General features: G+C 53.3%; 2 protein-coding genes and 2 non-coding genes across 4 annotated transcripts; 2 read left to right on the top strand and 2 right to left on the bottom strand.

Moving 5' to 3' along the window:
- Window positions 1-2,997: 2,997 nt before the first annotated feature.
- LOC104289866 (C-C motif chemokine 4-like) lies at window positions 2,998-4,308 on the top strand. The gene is made up of 3 exons (XM_009888881.1): window positions 2,998-3,130; window positions 3,698-3,809; window positions 4,200-4,308. Exons 1-3 carry the CDS (start codon window positions 3,058-3,060, stop codon window positions 4,306-4,308), a joined length of 294 nt encoding a protein of 97 aa, XP_009887183.1. The 5' UTR covers window positions 2,998-3,057.
- An 8,118-nt stretch (window positions 4,309-12,426) lies between these two features.
- On the bottom strand, window positions 12,427-13,804 carry CCL5 (chemokine (C-C motif) ligand 5). Its single transcript, XM_009888860.1, has 3 exons — window positions 13,732-13,804; window positions 13,133-13,244; window positions 12,427-12,514 (listed from the first exon to the last, which is right to left on the bottom strand). Exons 1-3 carry the CDS (start codon window positions 13,802-13,804, stop codon window positions 12,427-12,429), a joined length of 273 nt encoding a protein of 90 aa, XP_009887162.1.
- Window positions 13,805-18,486: 4,682 nt separating this feature from the next.
- Window positions 18,487-18,558, top strand: TRNAE-CUC. The gene has a single exon. It is a non-coding gene; the product is annotated as a tRNA-Glu (tRNA).
- A 488-nt stretch (window positions 18,559-19,046) lies between these two features.
- Window positions 19,047-19,128, bottom strand: TRNAS-UGA. The gene has a single exon. It is a non-coding gene; the product is annotated as a tRNA-Ser (tRNA).
- Between the last annotated feature and the right edge of the window lie 6,924 nt (window positions 19,129-26,052).

The raw sequence follows: 26,052 nt of genomic DNA, 5'->3' as shown, positions 1-26,052 counted from the left end.
TGACGGCTCCTTTCCTTCCACTGACCATCTCAGGGAGTCCAGATGGAGGACAGAGCTTCCAGATGTTACATCAACACCCATCGCACCTCCCCACCAACCCTGGGTGCCCCGCGCAGGCGAGCGAGGTGGCACCATGTGGTGCTTGCTCCTTGCAGGCAGGAGGCTGGTGAGCAGAAGCTGTGAAGTTGCCGTGAGCAAAGCTGTCTCTGGCTGGTGTTAGCCACAAAGCTGTCTTTCTGTAGCCACAACCTTTCTCACCCGGCAAGGCAGCACTGGCAGCCGGCATTTGTCATTTCCCCGCGCACATGCCAGCATGTGAGTTGCAAGCACAGAGGAACATAAAACTCCCACTGTTGGTTTCTGCATGATTTATTTCCGTGGCAAAAAGCCATAGTTTGGTTTTGCTCTGCAGCAATTCAGCCAAAAGCTGGAGCCACTTCTTGTTCTGCCACGCACCTCTGCCCAGCGCCGCTCAGACTCACCCAGGGAAAGCAGCGCTGGTCCTGCCGGGGCTTGCTGTGAATCCAGCAAAATCCAACACCTTCCCTGATACCCGAGTCAGAACTTACAGAGTCTTTGGCCCCAGTAAAAGCACACCCTCGGCCAGGCTGGTGATGCCTCTGCCCAGCTGCAGAGCCTGCAGTCTGCCACAGCCAGTAGCGCCAGCATCCTGGGTTGTAACACAGGACACGACCCTGCAGGGAAGCAGGAGTGCAAAAGAGATCCTCCCCAGGGGGGTAAGTGTGCGGAGGAGCTCATCATCACCTCTGCCAGGGGCCTCGAACCTTCTTTGTCTCCCTGCCAGAGACGAGCCGATTTGTGAAGGATGGCGTATCCGCTGCGCTCACTTGCAGCTCCGGGCCCTGGAACCCACCCACAGGCTGAGCATCCTCTCTGCAGTGGAGGGGGGCTCTGACCACAGCTGCACTCCCAGGCTGCGGCAGGACATCAGGACATCCCAGGTCCCCCCGTCCCTGCAGAGCTGTTGCTCTGCCCTGCTCCTCAGGCAGGAGCTGCCCCGAGCCACCGCACCATGCTGCCAACGTGCAGAGTCTTGAAATTCTCTCCTGTGCCAGGCAGGTTCTCCACCAGTTGTCTCTCACCTTTTTGGCCAGAAAATCCATCTTGGACTCAAAGGAGCTTTTGAAGAGAACTGTTCAGGCTGGCAAAATATCTCCAGTGTGGCAAACCACCTCTTCCAGCAAACTCTGTGCTCCCCTGGGGGCTGAGGTTGGGGGTGGCAAAAGACCCTTCTGCCTGCAATGACCTTCCAAAGTAGGGTGAGATCATGCAATCTGATTGCTTTGTGGAAGCCTGTGGCTGTTAAGGTGACTGTGAGTAACCTGCAAAGATGAGATGGTTGGCTTGGTGCATGAGGTCAGAGCAGGGGACGTTGTTTCTTTTCACTGCCATAACATCCTCATAGGCAAACTGATGAAGTATGGACTAGATAACTGGCAGTGAGAGGGACTGAGAACTGGCTGAACGGCTGGGCTTGGAGGGATGTGATTGATGGCACAAAGTCCAGCTGGGGGCAGATTGCCAGTGGGGAACCACAGGGATCGATACTGGGGTCAGTACTGTTTAATGTCTTAATGACCTGGATGATGGGACAAAGTGCACCCTCAGCAAGTTTGCAGATGGCAAGAAGCTGGGAGGAGTGGCTGACACACAGAGGGACATGCTGCCGTCCCTGCTGCATGCTGCAGGGGGACCTCATCAGGCTGGAGAAATAGGCTCACAAAAACCTCATGAAGTTCATCAAGAAGTGTGAAGTCCTGCCCTTGGGGAGGAACACACCCAGGCACCAGTGCTGGTGCTGACCAGCTGGAAAGCAGTTTGGCATAAAAGGACCCAATGTCCACTCCTGGTGAACACCAAACTGGTCGTGAGTGGCAATGTGCCCTTGCCACAAAGAAGGCCAACAGGCTCCCAGGCTGCACTAGGAGGAGTGTTGCCAGCAGGTCGAGGGAGGTGATCCTTCCCCTCTGCTCAGCACTGCTGAGGCCACTCCTGGTGTGCTGGGTCCAGTTCTGGGCTCCCCAGTATGAGAGACATATGCACACACTGGAGAGAGTCCAGTGAAGGGCCATGAAGTTGCTTAAGGGACAGGAGCATCTCTCCTAGGATGAGAGGCTGAGAGAGCTGGGACTGTTCATCCTGGAGAAGAGATGGCTCGGGGGGACCTTATCAATGTGTGTGTGGGGAGCAAAGTAGATGGAGTCCAACTCCACTCCAGTGGTGGCCAGGGACAGGAGAAGATGCAATGGGAAATTCTATTTAAGCACCAGACAAAACTTTATTACTGAACACTGAAACAGATTGCCCAGAGAGGTTGTGGAGTCTCCATCCCTGGAGGTGTTCAAAGCCCGTCTGGACATGGTCCTGGGCAGCCCTCCCAGCTGACCCTGCTTTGAGCAGGGGCTGGACTGGATGATGTCCAAGGGTGGCTCCAGCCTCTGCTCCTCGCTGGTCCATGTTAAGCAAGCACTGTGGGACTGGTGTGGGCAGAGCGCTTTGGGTAGCACAGAGGTCCAGGCACCTCTCAGCTCCATGTGCTGCAGTTCAGCAACCTTTGATAAGCACCTGACACATCACAGCACGAGCATGATTTGGAGTCTGCCTGGTTTTGAGGTTTCTTTTTCCAGGGTTGCGTAATCTTAGGCAAACATTCTGTCTTTTGCTATGCAGACTCACAGGGAAAATCCCTCCAGTAGTTTAGATAAATAGTTCTCCTCTTTGTGGCCATGCCACTTGGCACATTTTAGTTTCCTTTTGATTTGCTGAAATCGAAAATGAGCACCGAGTCAGAGGTCGACATACTTGGCTCCAATGTCAACCGTATCCCATTCTTTCTGACTTTTTTTTTTTCCCCTAATTCCCTTTGGCTATTTCACTTTCCTGACATCCTCTGTCATCATTCTGGAATTTCCAATGAGGCTTCTCCTGCTGCCTCCAGGACTCCCTATTAAAAGGGAGCCGAGTGCACTGCTGCAGTCTGAGCTGCATCTGCCAGAGCTCCTGGTCCTGCTCCCACTGCCCTCACCCAACAGGAAGATGAAGGTCTCTGCAGCCATTTTTGCTCTTCTCCTTATTGCAGCCTCTTGCTCCCAAACTTTCTCTGGCCCAGGTGAGTCCTGCTTTTTCTTTTGTGAAGGAAGAACAGATCTGAGCCTTCATTCTCTTTTCCCCATTGAGCTCCCCTGGCAGATAACTGGGAATTTTTCAGCATTTGTACCACTCTCCACTCTGCACTGAGATCATGTGGGAACTCTAGAATTAGAAAATCATCCATCCATCCATCCTTCCATCCTTCCATCCTTCCAGTCATCCATCCATCCATCCATCCATCCATCCATCCATCCATCCATCCTTTTATCCTCCATCCTCCATCCAGCCATCCTGGGCTCGGAGTACTTATTCCTGGTTATAGTTTAGGGACTTCAGTCTCTGCCCTGGGGCTGGGGGAGGTGGAGAAATGAAGCTCTGAGCAACGACTGGGTGGGAAACTCCCCCAGTACCTGACAATACTGTTCCTGGCATTGGACCAGATGATTCCCAACATCCATTTCAACCTTAATTATTCTCTAATTCCTCACTCTCTTCCCTGCCAGCACGGCTCCCTGAGTTGATGGGCTGGCTGCTACCGACACACAGCCCCGCTCATGCTCACATTGTCTCTCCTTGTCTCTTCCAGCTGGATCCGACCTCCCAATCTGCTGCTTCTCTTACACGCACCACAAGCTCCCGCGGAAGCTCATCCTGCGGTATTACAGCACCAGCACCAGTTGCACCCTGCCAGCCATCGTGTAAGTACCAGGGCTGCCTCCGGGGTGCAGACAGGCTGGGGCAGTGTGGGGACAGGTGCTGTGGGGTGTGCGTATGTGAGTGACCAGCTCTGCAGGGCAGCTGTGGGTCTGCGGGAACAGAGTGAGGTGAGGGCAACCCCAAGAGGAAAGGGTTTGCAGAGGGACTGCCAAAGATGCTCTTGCGGGGACGCCCAGAGATGTTCCTGCAGGAGTTGAGGAGGCAGTGTGGGAAAAGGGGTGGGAGTGGGGGAAATCACAGCCAGATGCTGGTTTCAGCATTGTGTTAGGGCACAGGGGAGAACCTCTTGCAATGCCCCAAAGCTGGGGTCCAGGCTTTCCTGGGATGCAGGTCTGAGCAGACGTCTGATATGCCTCATCCCTGTTCCACAGGTTCATCACAAAGAAAGGCCACCAGGTCTGTGCCAATCCCAGTGACACTTGGGTTCAAAGTTATCTGCAAAACTTGAAGCAGAACAGAGCAAAGCAAGAAGGCAAGTGAAGCTGTTGTCATGCCTGAGTTGCATCATGTTGAGCTCCTGCGATGGAGCAGGACACCGGGGCAACATGAGCTGCACGAGCACACGTGCCGGCAGCTCCAAGGGACTGCTGGAAGTGCACCAGGAGACACCTCGTGTTGGGGTGCTGCTGCTCATGCTTGGCTTGCATGGACCAGTCTGCAACCTCATCCCTCTACCCTGACACCTCTGCCTGTGGCCTGGGAAGGCCCATGGGACTGCACCTCTATTGTTCTTATATTATTTAAATTATTTAAGAAATTATCATATGGGATAGGCAATACTTTTTTCTGTAGATAACAATGCTATTTATGGGAGGGTGGCTCAGAGTCTTGGCGTTGGATGATGGGTGACCCTGGCTTACGTGTGTAAAATCATGATTCTGGAGAATAAAGAATTTGGACAAAACGTCTGGTTTTTTCCCTTTATGTGACTCTGTATGGTGTTCACCCGCACAGAGGCAAAACCTCACCCCGAGCCTATCTACACACTCTATACGGCATGTGATGATGGGAAATGGTTTGAGGCAAAACCACACGGTTTCCATACTGCAGACATATGAATATCCTCCGACACCTCATTGCCCCACCACATACACCCCCGCCTCCCACATCCTCTACAGAATTAGACATGTTAGATACGGGTCTTTTACGTACATGAATATGCTCTCCACACACCCCAGGGATGTCCCATGTGCTTGGCTTGCTGCTCCCAGCCCCACACATCCAGGATGATCCCTGGGTGTGCTGTGTGTGCAATGGGGTGGTGATGGGACACAATGCTGTAGGGGGTAAAATCCTGCCAGAGGGTTTGAAGTGGGGAGCAGGGAGGGTGGCTCATGGTGGGATGGGAGGAAGCAGAGGGCATGGAGCTGCCACGGTGCTGGGGCTGCCCTGAGAGCTCAGGAGCTGCTCCTCCGTGCTCGTGCCGAGGGTGCTGGGGTGCAGAGCAGGGGAGCTCCATGCCCGTTCCCACCCCTGCTCATCATTTCTGCCAGCTAAGAGCAGCGTTTCCCAGCACAGAGCCCACAGGTGCCCACATGCACACTCAGCGGCCCCATGGTGTCTCTCCTCACACATATCTGCTCCTCAGAGACATCACCGCATCTCTGCCCGCCAGCCCCGGTGTGCGGCTGGGTCCTGCCGAGCCCGGCAGTGCTCCCTGGAGAGGGGCAGGGACCCCAGCTTTCCATCTGACCACCCCAATGGGGGTTGCTCCTCACTTTCCCACCTGTAAAACAAGGAGAAGGGTTCAGCTATGCCACAGGGGTAAGACAGCCACCAGCAAACCTGTCGCAGTCGTTCCTGGGATGTGGCTTTGCATGGTTCCTGGGATGTGGCTTTGCATGGGAACGTGAATAGGAGGGACCAGGTCCCATGGATACGAGGACAGCGCTGGGCACAGCTTGCCCATGGCAGCTGTGTTCAGCACTCCTCTGCTGCTGTGCACTGAGAAATGCCCCCAGAGTCAACCTGACTTTGCAGCTGTACTGTTCCAGTCAGTATTTCTTCTTCCTAAGGCAATAAAGGGCCTTTCTGTTATTGTTTCATTATTTCCTGCAGCTGTAGATCAGACTCAGTAGCCCCAAGGCTGGGAAAGCACCTCCGCGGTGTCTCGTGATTTCCCTCCAGCCTTGTGTTTTCCCGGCTGCAAAACTGGCTGCAGGCAGCTCACGGGGCACTCAAGGAGCAGCATCCCGGCGAAGGGCAGACCCAGCCTGGGCACCATGCTGTGTCCCAGGAGATGATGCTGGTGATGGGGGACCACGTGGAGTGCTCTTCTCCAGCTCCATGGAGATGGCTCCTGACCGCTCTGCTGGGAGAATGATTTGGGAAAGGCACAGGCTGTCCCTGCCCGCGCTCCCCTGGCACAGCAGGGTCCGAGCAGAGAGGGTCAGGTCCAAGCAGGGACAAGGTGGGTCAGCATGTTCACAAAAATCTTGTCCCACTCTGCGGCCAGGGCTTACCGTCAAGGGGGAGAGACAAAAAATCAGGAAGCAGGACTTCCCCACTGTGCTGTGAAACACAGGAGCAGAGAGCTGCCACCACATGGTGGGGTGGAGGGACAGGAGCTGCTGCCCATGGGCGGGCAGGCGAGGAACCTGGGAAGGGGGTGCTGGGGGTTTCCTCTGCCCCTGACCGCCCACACACGCTGCATGGTCAGTTGCCTTTGGTGCTGAGAAGTTGCCTTTGGTGCTGCAGAAGAACAGCAGGAGCCCAGAATAGTCCCTGATGAGGGGCTGCGCGTGCTGCAAGGGGACAGAGGACGGACATCGTGGTAAGAGGGAAGGCTGAGGGGGGTCTGAGGTTTGCCCCAGGCCCGGGAGGCAGGGGACAGACTGGAGAGGCAGGAGGACTCGGTGCTGCAGCTGGCTCTTCCCCGGACAGTCCCTGGCTGGGAGCCCAGGCACGTGTGGGAATTTCCCTCTCCAGCCTTTCTGGTTTCGTTTTCCTTCCTGAAGCTCCAGGAGCAGCAGTCAAGTAGGGAGAGATTCTGCTGAATCCAGGGGATGTATCAGCTGCTCTCGATGGTCCTGCCTTGAGGCTTGGAGCAGCACCAGCCTTTCATGCCAGCTGCACAGGTATCTGCAAGAGATGGCTCAGCCCCGACACCCTTCTCCGTATCAATGCTGACAGCCCAACACTCCCTTTCCTGCAGGTTTCTTTGCTCTGCAAGCAGTTCAGGGACATCTGTGCTGCAAAATGGGGTGTGAGTTGGTATGGTTGCCATCATGAGACTGCACGTGGCAGGACATGGAGCACAAACATGTGTGGAGCCAGGTATCAAGTCTCGAGACACAAGTCAGGAATCAGCAAGGCCAGGTGGTTCACCAGCCACACTGAGACCAGCCAAAGGACTGAGACCCCAGCGGAGAGGCAAGGGAAGAGTTCAGCTCTCCAGTTGCCTGCTGGAAGGTGACCATCACTCAGCCATCAGGGTTCTCGTGTGCTTAGAGAGGTGGACAAAAGGCAAGGACAGCTGCTCCCACGGGGCGTGGAGAGTTGACTCTGCTGGACCCCGTGAACCACAGGCTTTTCCTTCACTGCCTGCTGTGGCAGAAGGCAACCAGAAGGTCAGAAGACGCTAATGGTGCCATGGATAAAGCAGCTGATAGCCCAGTTCTCTCTGGTCTTTTTGAGAGCTGTGGCTGTCCCCCTTCTCCCAGTGAAGCTGGGAGAAGCCCTGGGAAGGGAGGTGAGCCATGCAGACCTTCAGACCCAGGGCCTGCATTGTCTCCCTGCTGGACCCTGTTCCTAACCCAATTCAGTAGCTGCCCCCTCATCAGCCCCTGAGGAGCAGTTCTCACCTCCTCTCGCTCTCAACTGTTCTCAACACGAGGAGTGCAATTGTGGTTATTTCCAGCCAACATTGCTGAAGTACCTGCTATATTAAGGGATGGACATCCTGACGCTACCTCTCCCTGTAGCTCTTTGATAGCTGATAGTTTGAACTTGGCCTTATGGTCTTTGAGTTCTGCCTTTCTAACCTACACTGACCATGTTCTGGCAGCTTCGCATCACTCAAGAGGCCTTTCTCCTAAACCTGCCCATTTATATGTCCCATCACTGGTGCTTCCCTGTGGAAGTGGGAACTGAAGCGATCAGTGCTAAGCACAAACATGGTCTGTATGTCTGCTTAGCTCCTGATGGGAACATGAAGGTCTCTCTGGTTGAACCTTGTTCCGTGTTGCTGCCCTCTGTTCCCAGTCTTGCTCTGCTCCAGCTGAATCCACCTCTGTCTTTGGGTTGATTTTTCCTCTTCTGGAGGAAGAACGGCTCATGATGATGACCTGTAATGCCTGAGAAACAGGCATGATCTGCTCTGACTCGTTGGTCTAGAGCATGGCCTGCTGGGAGTGCTTATTCTCTGCTGGTTGTACACATCCACGTTGCGTCCTCTTCTGGTCGTATGGATTCAGTCCTGCTCCCCAAATCTCCTCCACCCATCCCTGACACAGCTGCTTGCTGCTTCACATACATTTGGCAGAAACTTTCCAGGAAACACATTTCTACACCACCAGCAAGTGCCAGCAGCCAGCTGTTGTGTGGGTGCAGGCTTTTGCCCATGCAGGAAGCTTTTGGCTTAGCCCCACAAATCTTTCTCCCTCTTGGGACCAAGAGTGGGACTTGTTGGGGTGTTATCTGGGATTGGCCATCAGTCAGTCCTGGCAAGGAGAGATGCTTTCCAGTTGCAAGAAGAAGGCTGAGAAGGACCTGCCCACACTGATGCTGGGAGGAGCCCAGTGGAGAGAGGATGAGAGGTTGTTCCTGGTGTCTTGCTGGTGCAGCTGCCCGAGCATGGCTGAGAAAGCACTCCCAGGCGAGGTGTTTGGTGTGCAGCAAAGTAATACCCAGAAGGTGCCTGCCCCAAGAGACATCAACCACATGGTCTGCAGTGGCCACTTGGATCTGTGATCTGCGGTCCTTCTCCCTGCCTGCAGGAGCCAGCAGCAAGTTGAGGCAGCGCCAGGAGTCTGGCCCAGTGACCTTCTCTGGTTTCTCAGCACCTCCCCTTGGCTGGCTGCCCCCACACCGGACAACGGTCACAAAAAGGAAATTTGCCAGCCCTGGTGTGACTCTGCAGCTCTGTGGTGGTGCATCCCTTCCCCGCCACAAAGGTTTCCTGGTCCTCCCCACTTCTCAACTTCATCACCAGGAAGAAACACCAGGTCTGCACTGACCCTGAGGCTGTCCGGGTGAAGGCATTTGTGAACTTTTTGGGGACACACTGTGGTGACCACCCCTGCCTGTTCCCCAGTGCTCCAGCTCTAGCCCCTGGCAGCCCAGGGCCAGCCCCAGCTTCTTCCACTCATCTTGCAAAGGAATTATTTTGGTGTCATGGACCAAAATCGTCACAGTCCTGTGGGTAGGAAAGTGGGACCTGTGGCCCCAATGGGGCGTGTCGGCCCCATCAACCCACGTCACCCAGCCTGACTCTGTGAAGGCAAGCTCGTGCCTCAGTTTCCTCATCTGTAAGTGAGGGATAGCGATGCTTAAAAGCTTTCTGTCAAGTGCTCAAGGAGCCACTCTAGGAAAGCAAACCAACATGAGCACTGTTTGATTATTCTCATGTTCAGGAAGAACTGGCTGATTTTTATATCCCTTCCCTGCTTCCCTCCGCTCGTGGGCTATGTCCCAGGGTCCCCTTGTCTCCTGCCACAGCAGGCTGTGCCAGAGCTGCTTTGCAGGGATGCAAACCAGAACTTTGTCCCTCTACCTTCCTGCTGAGCTACCTGCCCAGCTTGCAGAGCCTCTGGGCTCCTCTGAGAACTACTCTGGGGCAGCCTTCTTCTACCTTGAGGGCAGGGGCGTTTCAGGTGTGCTGTTAATTAGCATTTTTCACCCTTATTCTGTAGACATGGTTTCATGCTGTCTTTTAAAGACATAAAAAGACATAAAGAACAAAACCTTCTGCTTATAACGCCTGTCTCCTTCACTGAGCTTGGACATTGACGGACCTCCTCCCTGATGCACAGCCTTCCCCTTTCCACCCACCCGCAGCAGACCAGTCCTTTTGAGACCCCCAAACCCTGCTGTCCACAGCCCAGACCCCTGGATGCGCAGGGGAAGGTGTGAGACTGCTGTGAGCCCCAGTGCAGGATGTACCTGGGCCCTGGCTCCCTGTGGAGCACATTGTCCCCCATCTCCTCCTGCCAGGTCTCTGTTCACTCCGCAAGGCTGCTGTTGGGGTGGGCTGTGGGGCAGCACCCCTGTCCCCCAGCCCCTCTGCCTGTAAATCCCACTGAGCCAACAGGGCTCTTCCCATCCCAGACCTAAGCGCTGGGATCCCTTCCTCCACTGCATCTTCCCTCTCCATCCTCTGCCCCGTCCTCTGCTCCCAGCCTCCCAGCTCCCCGCCTCTTTTCTCTCTGCATCTCCTTGATGCCCCGCTGCCCTCTGCACCCACCCCATAGCACCCAGCTCCACTCCCCTACACCTTTCCTCCCCATCCCCAGGGACAGACACCCTCTTCTGCCTAGGGCTGTGCCACGTTGTGCCCCATCACCAAGGATTTGGGACCCTCTCCGTCCCTGAGACCCCCTCCATCCCTCGGACCATTGGGACCCCCTCCATCCCTGGGACCCTTGGGAAGCCCTCCATCCCTCAGCACCTGGGCAGCATGCGGGCAGGCGCCCTGTCGGGATGCAGAGACAAGGTCAGTTCAGGTTGTGGTACCAGCTCTCAGTGCACAGCCATCCCCAGGCTCCCTCCGCTGCCTCCTCTCGCTGGCAGGGTGCTCTGTGAGCTCAGCCTGACAGAGCGGGGTCCACCAGGACTGCGAAGGGCCCTTGCTGACCCTGGCCTCATGGCTGGGGCAGCCCCCTCGTCTCTGGGGACTCCTGTCCTGGGCACTGAGAGCCTCCCCTGTGCCCCTGGGCTCTGTGAGGTCTTTGCACCCATTCCCCGCACGGAGGCAGGGATACCGTGGAGAACCCCAGGAGCAGTGAGTGAGAGCTCTGGCCTCCGCTCCTGCCAGAAATAGGGGCTTTGAGGCAGTTAATAAGGACTGCAGTAGGAAATGCTGATTAATAAACAGGGAGACCTGTGGAGAGGTGGTGGTGGGCAAGGGAAGAAGAGGAGACAACCTGAACGTTTGCAGACCACCATAGCACCAATGGGCTCAGGGGTGTTTTATGGACACTATATCTCACGCTGGTTTCCTTGCCCCTAATTATGGGGGATCCTTTGTTGCTAGCAATGAGGCGGGGGCGGGGGTGCTGAAAAATTAATTCCAGGGGTGATGAGTAGCTGATCTCGTGGTGGAAAATGTCCTGGGAGGTGAAGATCTGATGCGCACAAGCTGCCAGGTGGGGATACTCTTGGCCGAGGGGTGATACAGCTCTGATGGAGACAGCCCGGAAAGCAAAGGTCCCCGTCCCCCACACAGAGCTTCAGTGGCAGGGAGGTCAGACCCACAGTTTCATTCTCTACCCACAAAGATATCAGCTAGTCTTAAATGCAAACCATAGGCTGATAAAGTGCTTTTGTCAATTTTACTTGGTGCAAAAGATCTCTTGACCTTTTTTAAACCAAATTCAGGTTTTCTTCCCAAAGCAGCTGAAGATCAGCAGATAACGTGTCTGTCCTTTGCAGCAGGGCACTAACAGAGCGTTCCCAGTGCTGAGCACAGCTTAGGCTGCGTCCCCAGAGGAGCCCGTGCCGGAGACGTGGTCCTGGCTGGCCAGCCCCTGAGCCACCCTCCTTCGAGCTCCCTGCAGAGATGCCGCCGCGCACCCACCCTGCGACTGCCGGTGGGTCCGGCTCCACCAGCTCCTGGCTGCTTGGCTGCTGGGGGGGGAGGGCTGGCACCACAGCAGCACTGAGGCTGGGAGGGAGCAAGCACCGGGAGGGGCTGGGGGCGGGATGGGGGGGCTGCGGCGGTGCCGGGAGCGGGGAGGCGATGCAGAAGGGCAAGTTTTTAGGGGTAAGGAGGCTGGGGCATTTCCAGCTGGGAAGTTGGGGTTCTTCCCTTGCCTCTCCCAAAATGGATTTAGTGGGGTTTCTCTAGGCAGGAGGGGAACAACCTCTTGCAGAGCTGACACAGAAAGAAAAAAAATCTTTATTCTTTGGCACCAGCAAGAGACAGAGTTTTGAGAACAAGGATGAACAATGTGGTTCCACAATAAGCATCCTGTAAGTAACCAGCGTACCACTTCCTCCGCTAAGGAGACAGATCTTACTCACAGCATCTACCATACCACGGCAAAATTCATCCGGCTGACTTGGAAGTCAGCCTGGGTTTACATGACAGCACTCATACTTAATTTTGACAGTCCACTTCCCACAAAAAGCTCTGGGGATAAAACCCCCCTCCCATTCTAGCAGCAGAGGCACAAGGAGGGGACAGTTTAGCTGCACGTCACACAGCAGGCTACGCCAAGATGGGTCTGCCAGGAGGTCCCCAGCATCACAGCTGCCCCTAAGGGTGGATAAATTATCATGGATAAATGACACCTTTGCAAGACAAAAGGAACTTCAGGGGTCCCAAGGTGGCTCAGCAGGTCCTAGTGCTCAGCAGCAGGATTTCTAGGTCTGTGCCAAGACTCTGCCGGATGGTCTTGCAGGACTTCTCCAGGGCAGAGACCTCTCAGCTCCCAGCGCTCACTGCAGCTCCAGGCCGTTCACGTATTCCTTCACCCACCTGGCATCAGGGTTAGCACAGACCTCCCGGTCCTTCCTGGTGATGAACCTGTCAAGTCAGGCGGGGGGGTGTTACAGCCCCGGAGGTGGAAAGGGATGTGAGGGCCCTGGGTCACCTCCTGAGCACAAGCTGACCTGCCCTGTGATTAGGGAAAGCTCCCAAGGGCACAATCTCCCCTCCAGACTCCCATCCTTCAAATTCCCAAGCATCAGGGGGCTGCAGGAGCCTGCTAAAACCCAGAGGCCAAGGGAGAGATCAGGGTCCCCTGGAAGAACCCCCCATGCTCAGATGTTCTTGGCCATGTTCAGTGTGGAGGTGAGCCTGAGTGCAGAGTGTGGGAGGGTGGCATATCAGGTGCAAGTCTTGCAGGTGGCACATTGTGTGCATTGGGCTCATTGCCACTGGCAGGCCCTGCTGGCTCCACAGGGACCTCCTCCACACACCTTATTCCCAGCACCAGGATGGTTCAAGGAGACCACTTATTTTTCAGCTGAGGAGGATGAGTGCTCATGTGCTACACATGGGACTCATGGTGCCTGCCCTCTTCCCTTACTCCAGCTATGGAACCTCACACCACCATGCTCTTGGCCCCGTTGGATGTGAAGCAGAGAGCCCAAAGGCTGGCGGAGCCTTTCCTCAGAGCCCAGAGCAGGAGCTGGTACTTACACAACTGCTGGCTGTGAACACTTGCTGCTGGTGTAGAAATAATCCTTCACATGACTCTGGGGCAGCTTTCGTAAGGTGTAGCTGAAGCAGCACACAGTTGTGTCCGCCCCAACTGAAAGAGAACAGGAAAGCCAACATGAGTCTATCACTCAACAAACTGCATATTCCCCAGTCAAGACTGTGGGCAACCATCCCCTTAATCAGCTGTGGAGCCCTCTTCTCTTCCTGTTTCCCCAGAAATTCAGCAAGAAATTGCTGTGGACACCAAAGATTAATTAAAGTTATTGCTAGGGTTGCTGCTTAAATGTTTTGCACTCAATTCCAATGATAAAAATCCCTTCAGCCACCCTGGGACCACTCCTAAATGGACAACAACAAAATCAGGGGTGATGAAACCTGAAAACTTTGATACTTAACAGTAAAATTCATCCCTAAGATAAAAGGATGCTAGAAAGGAAGACCAGTCCCAAGAAAGCAGGAGAAGCTATTCCCACAGGTTTCCAACCTTTGCAGCTAACTTTTCCCAGTTCTGCCTCAAAATGACTGCTAGTCAGAGTAAAAATCCACCCTGAGAGAGCAGAGAGAGATTCTGTACTCACGTGGAGCAGGAGAGGCCTGAGAAAAGAGGGCAGCAACGAGGATGATGGAGAGGCACACTGCGGAGACGTTCATTATGGACAGAGATGAGCTGTGAGGGCAGAGGCAGGACCAGGGCAGATTCTTCCTGTGTCTGATGTGAGGTGCTGGCTCAGTCTTTGCTTTTTATAGGGATGGTGGCCAGCCCCGTCAGTCAGATTTCAAGGCAAACTCTTGGAGTTTCCGAAGTGTAACAGAGCTGATGTCATGGCACCTTTGCCTCAGAAATGCTGAAAAAAAAAAAAAGGAAGCAACCGGTCCAGGAACTACCAGAATAGCCTCTGTGAGAGGTGAGATAGGTCTGAGCAAACCGGCACCCGCATGGGAGCTATACTGACCAAGACAGGATATGAAACCACCCTTGAGCAGCAGGTTCACACTTAGATTCACCAACACGACATCAGTACTCGGCAAACTCATCTCAGCATCCTCCCCAGAGGACCTGAAGGACCTCAACTCAGTCTCCTTTTCAAGGACCCAGGCCTTGAGCATAAAGGTGCTCAGACCCTCAAAAAGGCTTGGGGAGAGTGCAGGTCCAGCCGGGGGGTCCTTGCTCCCGTGGTGGGTCTGGGACATGCTCCAGGTGGATGCAGTGGGGCAGTGGGGGCAGCAGGCACGCTCTCAGCTGTGCTGCCTGTGCAGGCAGCAAGGATGTGGTACCCTGGAGACTGGTTGTGGGTCTGGGCTGGCAGTCTTGGCACTGTAAAACACTAAATCCTTGATGCCGCGCTTCCAGTATGGAGCTCAGGACCTCCAGACTCCTCCTAACACACCCCAGCATCAGCCAGGAAGGGGAGTGCTTGCCTGGGAAGCCCAGCTCGGTAGTCTGACTACAAATACTGTTGTCTCCGAAAACATGAGGCAAACACAAGTGCCAGCATGGGTTCGGTACAAAGTGGGATGCAGAAGGCGGAGCAGGACGTTCCCCTGCCTGAGGAGTGGAGAGGGACCAGCTCTTGTACAAATGGGAACCCTCATCCCCTTGTGCACACTCACAGGCACAGGGCTGCCCAGAGCCCCCCAGCACTGCCCTTGCCATGAGATGATGGGCTTCCTGGCATGCCCCAGGGACCATTTCCCCTTTTTCCACCTCCATCTTCTCTGTAACAGGCACCAAATTTGCCAGCTCACAGCCTGTGGTTTCTCCGGGTATTTTCACTCTCGGCTCCCAGAGATAACTGCCGTTCACGAGGCACCACGAGCTTGTCTCCCCGGGATTTCCTCGCTTCCCTGTGCACCCAGTAATGCAGCGGGGATCGCAGGGCAGTGCTGCTCTGCTCCCACTCTCCCTCTTCCCCACCACATCGCATGGGTCTGCGTGGGGCCCTTGGAGACCTCCTTGTGTCTGGGTGTATTGAGGCTGCCTCCCCGCAGCATACCTTTCACTGCAATGTCCCCACGGGTGGGGACCGGTGCTGCAGGAGGGTCCCCATGGGCTGTGCCAGGGACCACGCTGGGGTGGGTAAGAGTCCATGGCTTTCCCAACTCATCCTCCCAGGAGCCATCCTCATGGGGCTGGGGGTGGTGGTGTCCTGGAGGCCCTGAGGACCCCTGCCTTCAAAGGCACATGAAGGACCTGGAGCTGAACCAAGTGACTGACATCATGGGGTTGTCACAAACGCACAGTGGTGGCACCTTGGGGCAGCAGAGCAACATGCTAGCAGGTACTCAGGCTTTGCAAGGGACAAAAATCTCAACTGGAATTTGCCAAGGGACATCCCACTCTCGGAGATGGGGAGAGGGATTATTTATTAGATATTATTATTAGATAATAATAATAATTAGATATTTATTATCTAATAATAATAATACTATATTTATTACATATTGCATGTGTTCCAGTATTCCAACTATCCCATTGTTCTGGCTAATGTATGTATGTGCTGCTTGTTCCCAGACCCACGTAGGGGTGCACAACAGGACAATGTGTCTCAGCCTCATTTGCTACAACAGCAGTTGTATTCTGTACAGATGCTTGACCTGTCCGTGCTGCCCCAAGGCAGATCCTGGGCCTGGGACTTCTCTTTCAAAGGAGTAGTGCCTGTAGAAAGTAAGTTTTTACATCCCCACTGCCTGCCTCACCACATGGCCCCACACGCTGCTGGGCTCCAACATGAAGCTCCTGGGCTGCATCGCGTCCTTGTGGCACCTGGTGGGTTGGCAGTCACCCATCTCCCCTTCCTCTGCCATCACCGACAGAAACTGTCCTGCTATGGGACATGCAAGTGAACATGGTTTGGTGTGCCCGGATCTGCTGGCAGAGGAAGGAACTGTTACTGTCTATGACAAAATATCTGACAGGTCCTGATAGAGATCTAAGAAACCACAGAGTGATACTGACGTTCCCCCAACCGCAAGGCTGCCAGAGCTCACGCTCTGTTAGAGCTTGTAGAGGCAACCGAAACCATGACATCTGCATATCTTTCTGAAAGCGCAGGGTGGCTGTGCCTCAGCCCAGCACAGCTGCCTCTTCCCCCCCCGACATGCCCAAGGGATGGCATAATCCCATGTGACCATTGCACAGCCCAGACTTGTCCCTCACTCAGCACGGGGCGGGGATTTGCCTTGTGCAGGTTTTTCGGTGTGTATTCTGCAGCCCTGACCATCACAGCAGAGATGCCAGAGTGTTGTAGAATCACAGAATGGTTTGGGTTGGAAGGGACCTTGAAGACCATCTAGTTCCAACCCCCCTGCCATGGGCAGGGACACCTCCCACTAGAAAGGTGTTGGAAAGATGCCAGGCCATTCATGGTGGCTCTGTCCTTGCTCCAGGTCAGCTCTTGCAAAGGGTGACACTCCTCCCTGTCCTACTCTGCACTCCTCCAAAGCTACCCTCTGCCTCCCTCTGCCCTCTCCTGCTCACTGCAGTGCAGCTCCTCAGGGAAAGGTGGTGGCAAAGGCATCCACCAGGCATTGAGGAGGAACCCGGGCAGAGATTGGAGCACCATGGGGACAGGAGACCTGCATGCCGCATGTCCCACTGTCACCTCAGACCGTGTCATGGAAAGGGCTGCAGGAGGGGGGAACATGGAGACCATGCAGGGGTTTGGTCTCAGATGGAGTGGGGAGTTGCACTGGCCATTTTCGGGAGCTGCATGGGACAAGGCAAGCCCACGAGGAGGTTTCCCCACTCCCCACTGACCCCTGCGAGTCAGAGAGATTTTCTATCTGTCCATGCGCTTCCCCTCCCAGCCACACATGAGCATCCAAGAAGCACCGGGCCCTCTGCTGTCTTGTGCAGGAAATGTTCCTGGAGCCCTTTCGTTCATCTCCATCTCACTCGGGCTGGTCCATCTGCCCAGAAAGCCCTGCAGTGCTTCCTCCTGACCAAGTGCATGGTGGGGGTCTCCTCCCCGCACAGCTGGGGGCAGGCAGGGCTCCTGGGCACCCCCATGGGTGTCATCCTCTGTGTCAGCACTGGTTCCCCTGGTGCCTGCGCCCCACCATGCTGGGCGCTGCAGGGACAGCACAACTGTCACCTCGCGCCTGGGGCTCTCTCCTGCTGTCCTGCTCATGCTGATAGCAACCACATGGTGAGTGGGGGGCCTGTTTCAAGCCCGTCTCCATCTTCCTATTCAACAGAAAGCCTCTTTTCTAGGAGGGGAGTGCAGGTGGTGGGGGAGAAGTCTGCTTTTATTTTTGCCCCAGCCTGACTTAGCCTCTTTTTTAAATTCCCTGCCCCCCCTGGCAGCACAGCTCCCCCAGCACACTGGTAACAAGGGACTGCTTCCTTCTGAGGGGTAAACGAGGGCAAAATTCTCTGGTCCCTCAGAAGGACCCTGTGGAAACTGGGATCACCTCCTCTTTGCAGCTCCAGATGAAGTCTCAAAAGATGGCCCCAACTGGCTGTTTTCCCCTAGAAAAACAAGATGCAAATGTTACTGTAAAACCAGGAGGAACAGGGATTCCATCTTAACAGCAGGAGGAACTTCTTTACTTTGAGGGCAGTGGAGCACTGGCACAGGCTGCCCAGAGAGGTGGGGGAGTCTCCCCCTCTGGAGCCATTCCAAACCCACCTGGACGCCGTCCTGTGCCACTGCTGGAGGTGCCCCTGCTCTGGCAGGGGGTGGCACTGGGGGAGCTCCAGAGGGTCCTTCCAACCCTGACCATTCTGTGATTCTGTTATTCTGTGACTCCAGACACATGCCCTCTGCCAGCACAAGGACTCAGACCCCTGTTTGCCCTGAACAGGGAAGGCTCTGCCGACAACAATCCGCCTGCACCTATACTGTTCTGCTTCTCCCGAGGTGACTACAGGGAAACCCCGGCTCTGCACTGGGAGTCGGGGTTGTTGTGTCCATGAAGCTGAGTCGCCGGTGCCCAGTGTGATGTGTGTCACACAAGCCTTACGATGTATAGCAGTACAAATGGGGTCCATGCTCCGTCATCAGCAGGGCTGAACCTCCCTGTTGAAACCCCAGGGAACAGCTAAGTCTTTTGTTGAACCATTGGCCATCATTGCTTTCCCTAAACCTGACCTCGGTGGTCATCAGAGGCCACCTCCTGCTTCCCAGGCTTGGCAGAGATGGGATCCTCTAGCACAGAGGTTCTTCCCAATGCCACAGCTCTCAGAGAGGAGCAGGCAGCCCTGCAGTCCCTCAGAAAGGCTGTGGCATCCATCCCATCTGGTCCTCTCCTTGGGCCATGGGGCCCCAGTGTCCCTGTCCTTCAGGGCTTGGCTGGTGGCCACCAACAGGTCCACCACTATCACCACCTCATCCCTGGTGGTCTAGTGGTCAGGATTCGGCACTCTCACTGCCGCGGCCTGGGTTCGATTCCCAGCCAGGGAAAGGGGTTCCTGCAGCCACCGCAGGTCCCAGCCTTTTCCTGGGTGGCTGCACTGCTCTTGAACAGCTTCTGGGGTTCAGCATGGGGTTCTGAAGCCCCCACACCCAGTGCATGGGGCTGGGCCAGGGTTGGATGAATTTTGGCGGGTTGCAGCAACCTCCTGTCCCCCCACTGCCATCAGGCTACACCCTCCCAGCAGAAAAATACCTCAGGTGGAGGGTGGCCACGAGCATGTGATGGTCTGTGGGAAGCAGGGTGACATGGCTGTGTGGGGTGGAGATTCTATTGCAGGATTTCTTCTTGTGATAAGGAGAGGTGCAGGGCTGCTCCCCTGAACATCATCTTGGCCACCTCCTAAAGGTAAGGGGTCCCTGGGAGACCAGGGGCAGGGCCAGAGTGGGGATGCAGGGTCCCTTAATGGAGGATGACAGGTCTGTGTCCGTCTGTCCCTCCTGGGGACAGGAGGGCAGGGGCTGCGAGTAAAAGCTCCCGCTGTGAGCAGGATTTGAACCTGCGCGGGTATACCCCATTGGATTTCAAGTCCAACGCCTTCACCGCTCGGCCATCACAGCAGCTTGCACACATGGTCTCCACAGGAGCCCACAGCTGTCACCCTGCCCCAGGGGCCACACCAGGACCCAGTCCCACCCTGGACATGGGTTCTGCCATCCTGGCCCCCACTGCACATCTAGCACTACTCTTACTGCTGCCACCTGCCCTGCGCAGATATGGCTGATATGGAAATTGGTGTCCCAGCAGTGCTGGGAAAGGGAACTGGCACCACTCACAACATCAGTGCTGCTGACACGGGAGACAGACTTGCTGGGAGGTCTATGTCCCATCTTGTCTCCTTGCACCCAACAGGAAACTTGTCCCTGGATGACCGTCCCCAACCTCCTTTCCTAGTCTGGGAACATCCCAGCCTCCTCTATCCCCCCCTCCCCCGGCCATACATACATTTGCCTATGTGATAACAGGTCCAGACTTTGCTAACAGAGGCAGTGGGACACAGTCCAGGCAGCGCTTTGCCCTATAGCTGGCAGGATGCTGTTGCAGACTTGTGTGGTTTTCACCAGTTTGCTGCCCACCTTTGGCTTTTGGAAGCACTTGCCTATCCCTGGTTTGGGTGGGAGCTGGCTCTGGGAACCCATCCTGAGATATCCAAAGCCCTCTCTGGGTTCCCAGAGTTATGCCCCAGAGCTGTGCAAGTGCTTCTCTATGTTGCTGCCACCCCATGCCTCTCCCATCCCTATGGGGATCTATCAGCAGGGAGGAGTTTGGATGGAAGCCTCACCACATAGGAACGGCTCCTCCATGCTCAGCTCCCAGCCCAAAGGAGGGTCTGTCTGCACTGTCCGTGGCCTCTGCCTCACTGGGTGCTTTGGTTTCCCTCCTCCGCTGGCTGGGGAGGAGCATAGTCCTGACAATGAGTCAGGTGTGGCACAGTCCCACAGGCATGGATGGATGCCCAGGCATGGGTGACCACCTGCTTGGATGTATTGATGCATTGGAAACCAGGTGCTCAAACCAGCTCTGTCACTGGACACATGAGAGAGTGAGGAGAGCAAGGCCAGCAAACAAGACAGAGCTGAAGAGAGGGGTGAGTGGGGGGAATACTGTCTTTGGGCAATTATGGAGAGACTCAGGAGAAAGGTTAAGCTTAAACTCATCCCTTTCAGTTATCCAGGTTTCCTTCCCCCTCTTCTAGGTGCCATGTTCATGTTCAGAGCTAGGAGATACGTTCCCTGAATCTCCTGAAGTCCCTGTGGGGTTCAGGTTAGGGTATGGCACAAGAGTGGAGAACCTTCAGAGCCAGAAAGCCACTAACATCCTGACGGGCACAGTTAGCGAAGATGAGGTCTATGGACTGGAATGAGCTATTTCTCCTTACTCCTGTTGAGGATGAAGTACTGGTATCCAAATCTGGTATCCAAAGAGGTCTGTTGAGGTGAGGTTTCATTTCAGGGTAAGAGTTCAAACATCCTTCAGATGGCAAATGGAGGAACCTGGAGGAACCAGACCAGAGCACATAGACCTGCACATTACTGGAGCCTTAAAGGAGGGGTCTGGAGGGGTTCACAGTGCATATGGAAAGGACAGGGGTGGTCCAGACCCCAAGGGAGGGACCTGAAGAGAACCAGTGGTGGAACAGAGGGGCCTGGAGAGCAATGGTACCCTGATGGAGCAGCTTGGAGGGGACCAGAGCTTGAAAGAGAGGTCTGAAGGGGTTAAGGAGGGCAAAAGGTGTGGTCTGGAGAACTCCAGAGCCTAGACAGAAGGGTCTGGGGGAGATCCTATTCCCCAACTCGTTCTTGCAGCCTGACTGAACTCAGACTTTCATTGCACTGGCCAGAATTCCCACAATATTTCCCATAGTTAGGTTTTTTGTTTTTGTTGTTGACTTTATTCCTTATCTAATCTTGTGTCATCAGCAATGGACACCTATTTTCATCTACAGTTCTTGTGATATTTACAGACAAAACAATCTCGCCTAGTAGAAAGAACAGGATGTGTTTATAGAAAAGTCTGAGTTCAATGGAAAATTGACAGCTCTTCTCTTGTAATAAATGACACTTTTCAGTATTATGCAATATAGAAAACCACAAGGTCTGTCATGAGACAGACCTTTTTCTTCTTCAGGGAAACGTTCAGGCTCCACTTCTACTTGCAAGTTTTCACCCTTTGATCTTCTGAGTTTCAGAAAACAGCGACTGCCTTGCTCGAGTGCTGGCTTTGCCAGACCCAGTGCACAGTGGTCACCATTCACTGCTGTGTCCCATTGTCTGATGCGATGTTGTCCTGATGATAAACCAGTGCTTAAGCACCTCACTGGTTGTAACACAATGTCATGTGATGTTCAAGAGGAGACTACTAGTTGTGCATTGTGAATACTAATGATCCACAGCAACCTCTGTCCATCCAGACATTCCTTCACATTGTTAAGCATTGAATCAAACCCAACATTTGTCCTAATTTTCACACCTACTTATGTATTCAACCTCTCTAGAAATGAAGCTGTAGTCCAGGGAAAAGAGTCCACTGCGGCGAATGACTCCCATGTCTCCTGGCTGGTATGGCAAGATGAAAACCACAATGAGTATCTAAAGCTTCTTCCACTCTCTGTTTAAATAAATCCCTGGAGCTTTTGAAGCCGTGTATTCTCCCAGTGGCTTTCTAGGGGCCTGACAACTGCTCTGTGTATGGCTGTGTCCCAGATTCCTGGGTAAGATGGGAATGGGTTTCAGAGCAGGAAGGTAGTGTAAACTGGAAAAATGGAGAAACTGTCCTCCTGCCTGGCATAAGGGGCAGCTGAGGTCTCCTTCCAGACCTGCCAACCCCATCTCCAGGGAAGTCATCTCCCACTTTGAGCATGCGGTCACAGTCTGAAAGAAAAGTGAGAGGGTTGGAAAGGGGCTTTTAATAGAAGATGGGGCAGGAAGAAGTTTTGTTCCTGAGGAGGAGCTGAAGATATTATCCATGGAGAAGAGAGGGAGCTTGGTCCATGGGAAGGGGAAGAAGAGACCAGCCCCTGGGGAAGGAGAGTTACTCACAAGGAAGAGTTGCGCTAGCTGCTGCGTGGGACAGGAGTCATGTTTGGGCCTTGCACACTGAGGTCTTTCCCCAAATGGATGTGCAGTAGCTTGTCCTCGTGGGTGTGGTGGGTCCTACCACTGTGCTAGAAAGTCACAGGTGGCCTTCCATGGCTTTCCTGCCCTGGGAACTGTGCCTACTGCTCAGGGCAGAGTTAGGTCTGAATGCCCTACCCTGCTGATTCACGCTGAGGTGGCATAGCCCCCACCACCTCCAGGACCACTGCAGGCCACAGGGGCAGCAAGACTGCATGGGCTGTCCCACAGTACAGCCTGAGAAAGCCGTAGATGGTCACTCCATGGGTATCTTTTCTGGAAAGAGGCACAAAGCAGTCTGTACGCACTGATGGCACTGCCCAGTCTGGTGGGCGTACCTATTTCTGCATGGCTGGCAGAGCCACTGTCCACTTGCCCAGAGTACCCCATTGTGGCTATGGAGCAGTTTCTGTGGCTGATGGAGAGCTGCACTAAGAAGGCTTCATAGCTTTGGGCATTGCCTTGAAAGGAGGACTTCAAAGAGAGGTAACAATCTCACTCCTGGGTGTCATCCAGCTGGAGAAACCCCTGAAGTGAAGACGTCAGTGATGCTAGAAAGGCCTGTGGTGCCACCTCCTGAGCATCCTTTGCTGTTGCTATCACTCCCACACCAAGACTCTGAAAGTTCCCACTGAGAGGAGTCAGGAGTGAGCTGACCATGCCATGGGCATGGGACCCTCAAGCACATGCGCAGCTACTGCTAGATGGGTACCAGCTCCTGCTGGGGGACTGAGGTTTTTTCTCAGCAAACCTCACCAGTTACCATCCCAGGCTGGAGAGTGAGACCCTCCTGGTGTGCCAGTTCCCCTCCTCCAGAGCTGCTGGCTGATGGGGGTAGGTTGGTCAAACCATGGGAAGAAGGAAAGTGCTCTGGCTGTGAGAGCTACAGCTCTATTGTATGATGAAGTAAAGAGGAAACAATCCTATAGCCCACTGATGCTCAGGTTTTCATGTGGTTTCAACCTACATTGCTGCTCTGGGGTTGACCCCTTACACATTCCCCAGAAAGCATCCAGTAGCGAGCAAGTACCCAGGCCCGGGACATACCTTTGAGTCCAGAAGAGCTGTTGCAGGAAGCTGGACTATGAGCTGTGCAGAGTATTCTCATCACCAGCTTTCCCCTGTGCACCATCTGCTGAAACTCCTCTGCTGTCCAGAGGCTGTATTTGGCCTTGCACGTAGAACCAGATGGCTTTCTCCATAAAGAGTTAAAGTTACTTTTTAGTGCTGAAGCTTTTATATTTTTAAAGGTGGACAAACTGGTTTTATTTAAATGTCACCCCTGAACTGCTGGGAACTTTTCCTCCTCTACTTGCCCTACAATTTCTGTGCTTCTTACCTACCACTTCTTTTTTTTTTTTTTTTTTTTGTTTTATCCTGCTTGCTCCATCCCTATACAAGCTCTGATGTTCATCTGTTGGAGCAGAAGATGCTCTGGTTGCGGTTTTGTAAGCCAGAAGTGGTTCTTTTATGCCACTGTGCCCTGGACAAGGACAGACTTGTCTTCTATAGGCTTTTTGCTCTCAGTAGTATGCAAATAAATCCACTGTTTGAAATATAGGAAAAGTATGCCATTGGCAGGTGAGGAAGGATCTTCATATGTTTGAAGTTGTACCTAAATTAAGTCCTTAACTGCTGTTAACCTTGAGACATCGTGGTTCACGCCTGGGTTTTACTGGCATGAATGTGTCTATGTGATGAAAATGGGCACTGAAAGAGCTTGCAGGAAAATCCGAGGTGTGTCAAACAGGGAAAGGGACGATGTTGCTTTTTGCTTTTAGGATGGGAAATAAGGATTGTAATAATGACCTCTTTCTTTTTTTTGTAGCTTAAGTTTAATGATCTTCTTGCTACAGTGAATGCTTAGTCACATATTTAGCAAACACCATCGGTGGTCACACAGCTACAGGTTGCCAGATTTACACGAGGATTCACAGGTGGAGATCTGTGGCCTGAATAGTAATACCAAGAAGTAATATTACTAATACCAAGAGCCTGAAAGAGAAGAAATATACAGCTTCTAGACACTCAAGACAGAGGAGATCTGATGGAGAAATCTTCTGCTTTGTTGGCTAATTAATGGAAAATTAATGCCCTGGCAGCCCAGATGTCTTGTCCGCTTTGCTGAAAGAACATCAGCCTTGGATTCCGTGGTTTCTCTTGAAGGTCAGAACATTGCATCAAAATGCCATAAATCCTAGTTGGAAGTGGCATAGGTCAGCTTGCCTGCAGACACATGAAAGCCCCGGGTACTGCACTGACACCCAGGCTCAGGTAATTGCAAGGACACATGTAAGGTTAACGCAGCACTTGCATGGACGTGACTCCAGTCGTGGGAGCAGGCACTGGGCCACTGGCAAGTGACGGCACACGCCCTGCAAGGCAGACGGTGTCCCTCTACCAAGGGCAAGCGGGGCTTCCCAGACTGTCACTGAGGCACTCATGCAATTGCAATGATACGTGTCAAAATACAAAGGAAATAGCAAACCCACCCCTTAGGTACCTGGACTTCCGCTTATGTACATTTTGCAGGCAGAAAGGTGGATGGACAGGTTAGAGTCCCTGCCAGGGTGATCAGAGTCCCTCTGGTACGAGGGCCCAGCTTCTGCTTTTAATTTTGAATTTCTTTTTAGGAGAAATATTGACAGCTCCTGAAAACCTGACCTTCACAAATATTTTTTTTTTTTTCGTATTTAAAATAAAACATGTTTGTTAGCAGTTTCCTTTTTCATATTTTCTTTTTATTTGTTTTGGCTTAATAAGAACTGTGAAAATATTTAAACAGCAGGAAGGATTGGCTACCTAATCTTGTGAGATTTACATGGCTGATAGTCAGTGAGAATTCAACATTGTCTTTTGTGATCAGCCTGCCTGATGTTCAAAGAAATTAATTGTTTTTGCTACCTTCCTGTTTGTCCACTGAAGTAGAGCCCTTTTTCCTACTGTATAGCTTTTGTAATCCACTTTGAAGAGCTCAGCTGGCCCACGACTTTGTTCCTTTCTAGACATTTGAGGATGGAATCTCCCATTTTGCACCTCTGGCCTGTTCTTATTTCCATAGATATAACTTTGTTATTGTCCGTATTACTATGGGTATGATTTTAGTGGATACAGCTCAAGTTTGCTCTGTGCAACTGCCTTGTTCTTTCTCCAGTCTATGTCATCCACAATGATCAGCGGTTATTTTATATGCGTTTCCAAATCACTGATGATCTGACTACTATTTAATTACAGATACCATCTCAATAAACAGTGTAAAATGGGACAGAACTTTGGTTTTCCTGGATACAAATGTTGGCAGGTCCACCGTTCAGACATGCTGTATTTGGACCTTGGTATACTCCACAAATGCATGTTGGCAAAATGACCCATTTCTGGCTTCCTAAACCATCAGAGATGTCAACCAAGAGGGAAAAGCAAACCAAATTCCACCATCGTCTTTTACCACCATAAAATTAAGCTGGTCTCTTTCACCTGCGGAAAAGAAATGTGTGCCTTTATTCTTTTCCCCTTTATACTGATTTGTCAAAAAGGAAGTCAACATTTACTCAGAAGGAATGGAGAATTGTGCACCTTTCTGCCTAATCCGGGAAAGCAAACCAGCAGATATTTCCTCTTGGCTCAATCTGGTCCCAGTTTCTCCCTTTTTGGCCACACCCAGGTCAGACCTAATTTCTACTCTGGTGCAGGTGCTATAAAGGACTGGCTTGCTTCCCAGTTCCTACCAGCTCGGCAGAGATGGCAGGTAAGATCAGTGCCTTTTAATTTTATATCTGTATTTGACTGATTGGATATTTCTGGCGTGGGTATTGGTGCACACCATGGGTGAGCCCCGGGAGATGAGGAGACAGAGAAGAGCGTTAGGACCTG

Source organism: Charadrius vociferus, unplaced genomic scaffold (genome assembly GCF_000708025.1).
Source record: "Charadrius vociferus isolate BGI_N301 unplaced genomic scaffold, ASM70802v2 scaffold636, whole genome shotgun sequence".
Lineage (NCBI taxonomy): Eukaryota > Metazoa > Chordata > Aves > Charadriiformes > Charadriidae > Charadrius > Charadrius vociferus.
The sequence above is the reverse complement of the archived record's forward strand: the minus strand, read 5'-3'. Positions and strand labels throughout refer to the sequence as shown.

What these genes read in the sequence shown, in the direction of transcription:
- LOC104289866 (XM_009888881.1), top strand. Translation starts at nt 3,058, where the DNA reads ATGAAGGTCTCTGCAGCCATTTTTGCTCTTCTCCTTATTGCAGCCTCT. An exon ending in CCAAACTTTCTCTGGCCCAG is followed by an intron (nt 3,131 to 3,697) that starts GTGAGTCCTGCT and finishes TGTCTCTTCCAG; the next exon opens with CTGGATCCGACCTCCCAATC. An exon ending in TGCACCCTGCCAGCCATCGT is followed by an intron (nt 3,810 to 4,199) that starts GTAAGTACCAGG and finishes CCTGTTCCACAG; the next exon opens with GTTCATCACAAAGAAAGGCC.
- CCL5 (XM_009888860.1), bottom strand. Translation starts at nt 13,804, where the DNA reads ATGAACGTCTCCGCAGTGTGCCTCTCCATCATCCTCGTTGCTGCCCTC. An exon ending in TCAGGCCTCTCCTGCTCCAC is followed by an intron (nt 13,245 to 13,731) that starts GTGAGTACAGAA and finishes GTTCTCTTTCAG; the next exon opens with TTGGGGCGGACACAACTGTG. An exon ending in TGTTCACAGCCAGCAGTTGT is followed by an intron (nt 12,515 to 13,132) that starts GTAAGTACCAGC and finishes CTGACTTGACAG; the next exon opens with GTTCATCACCAGGAAGGACC.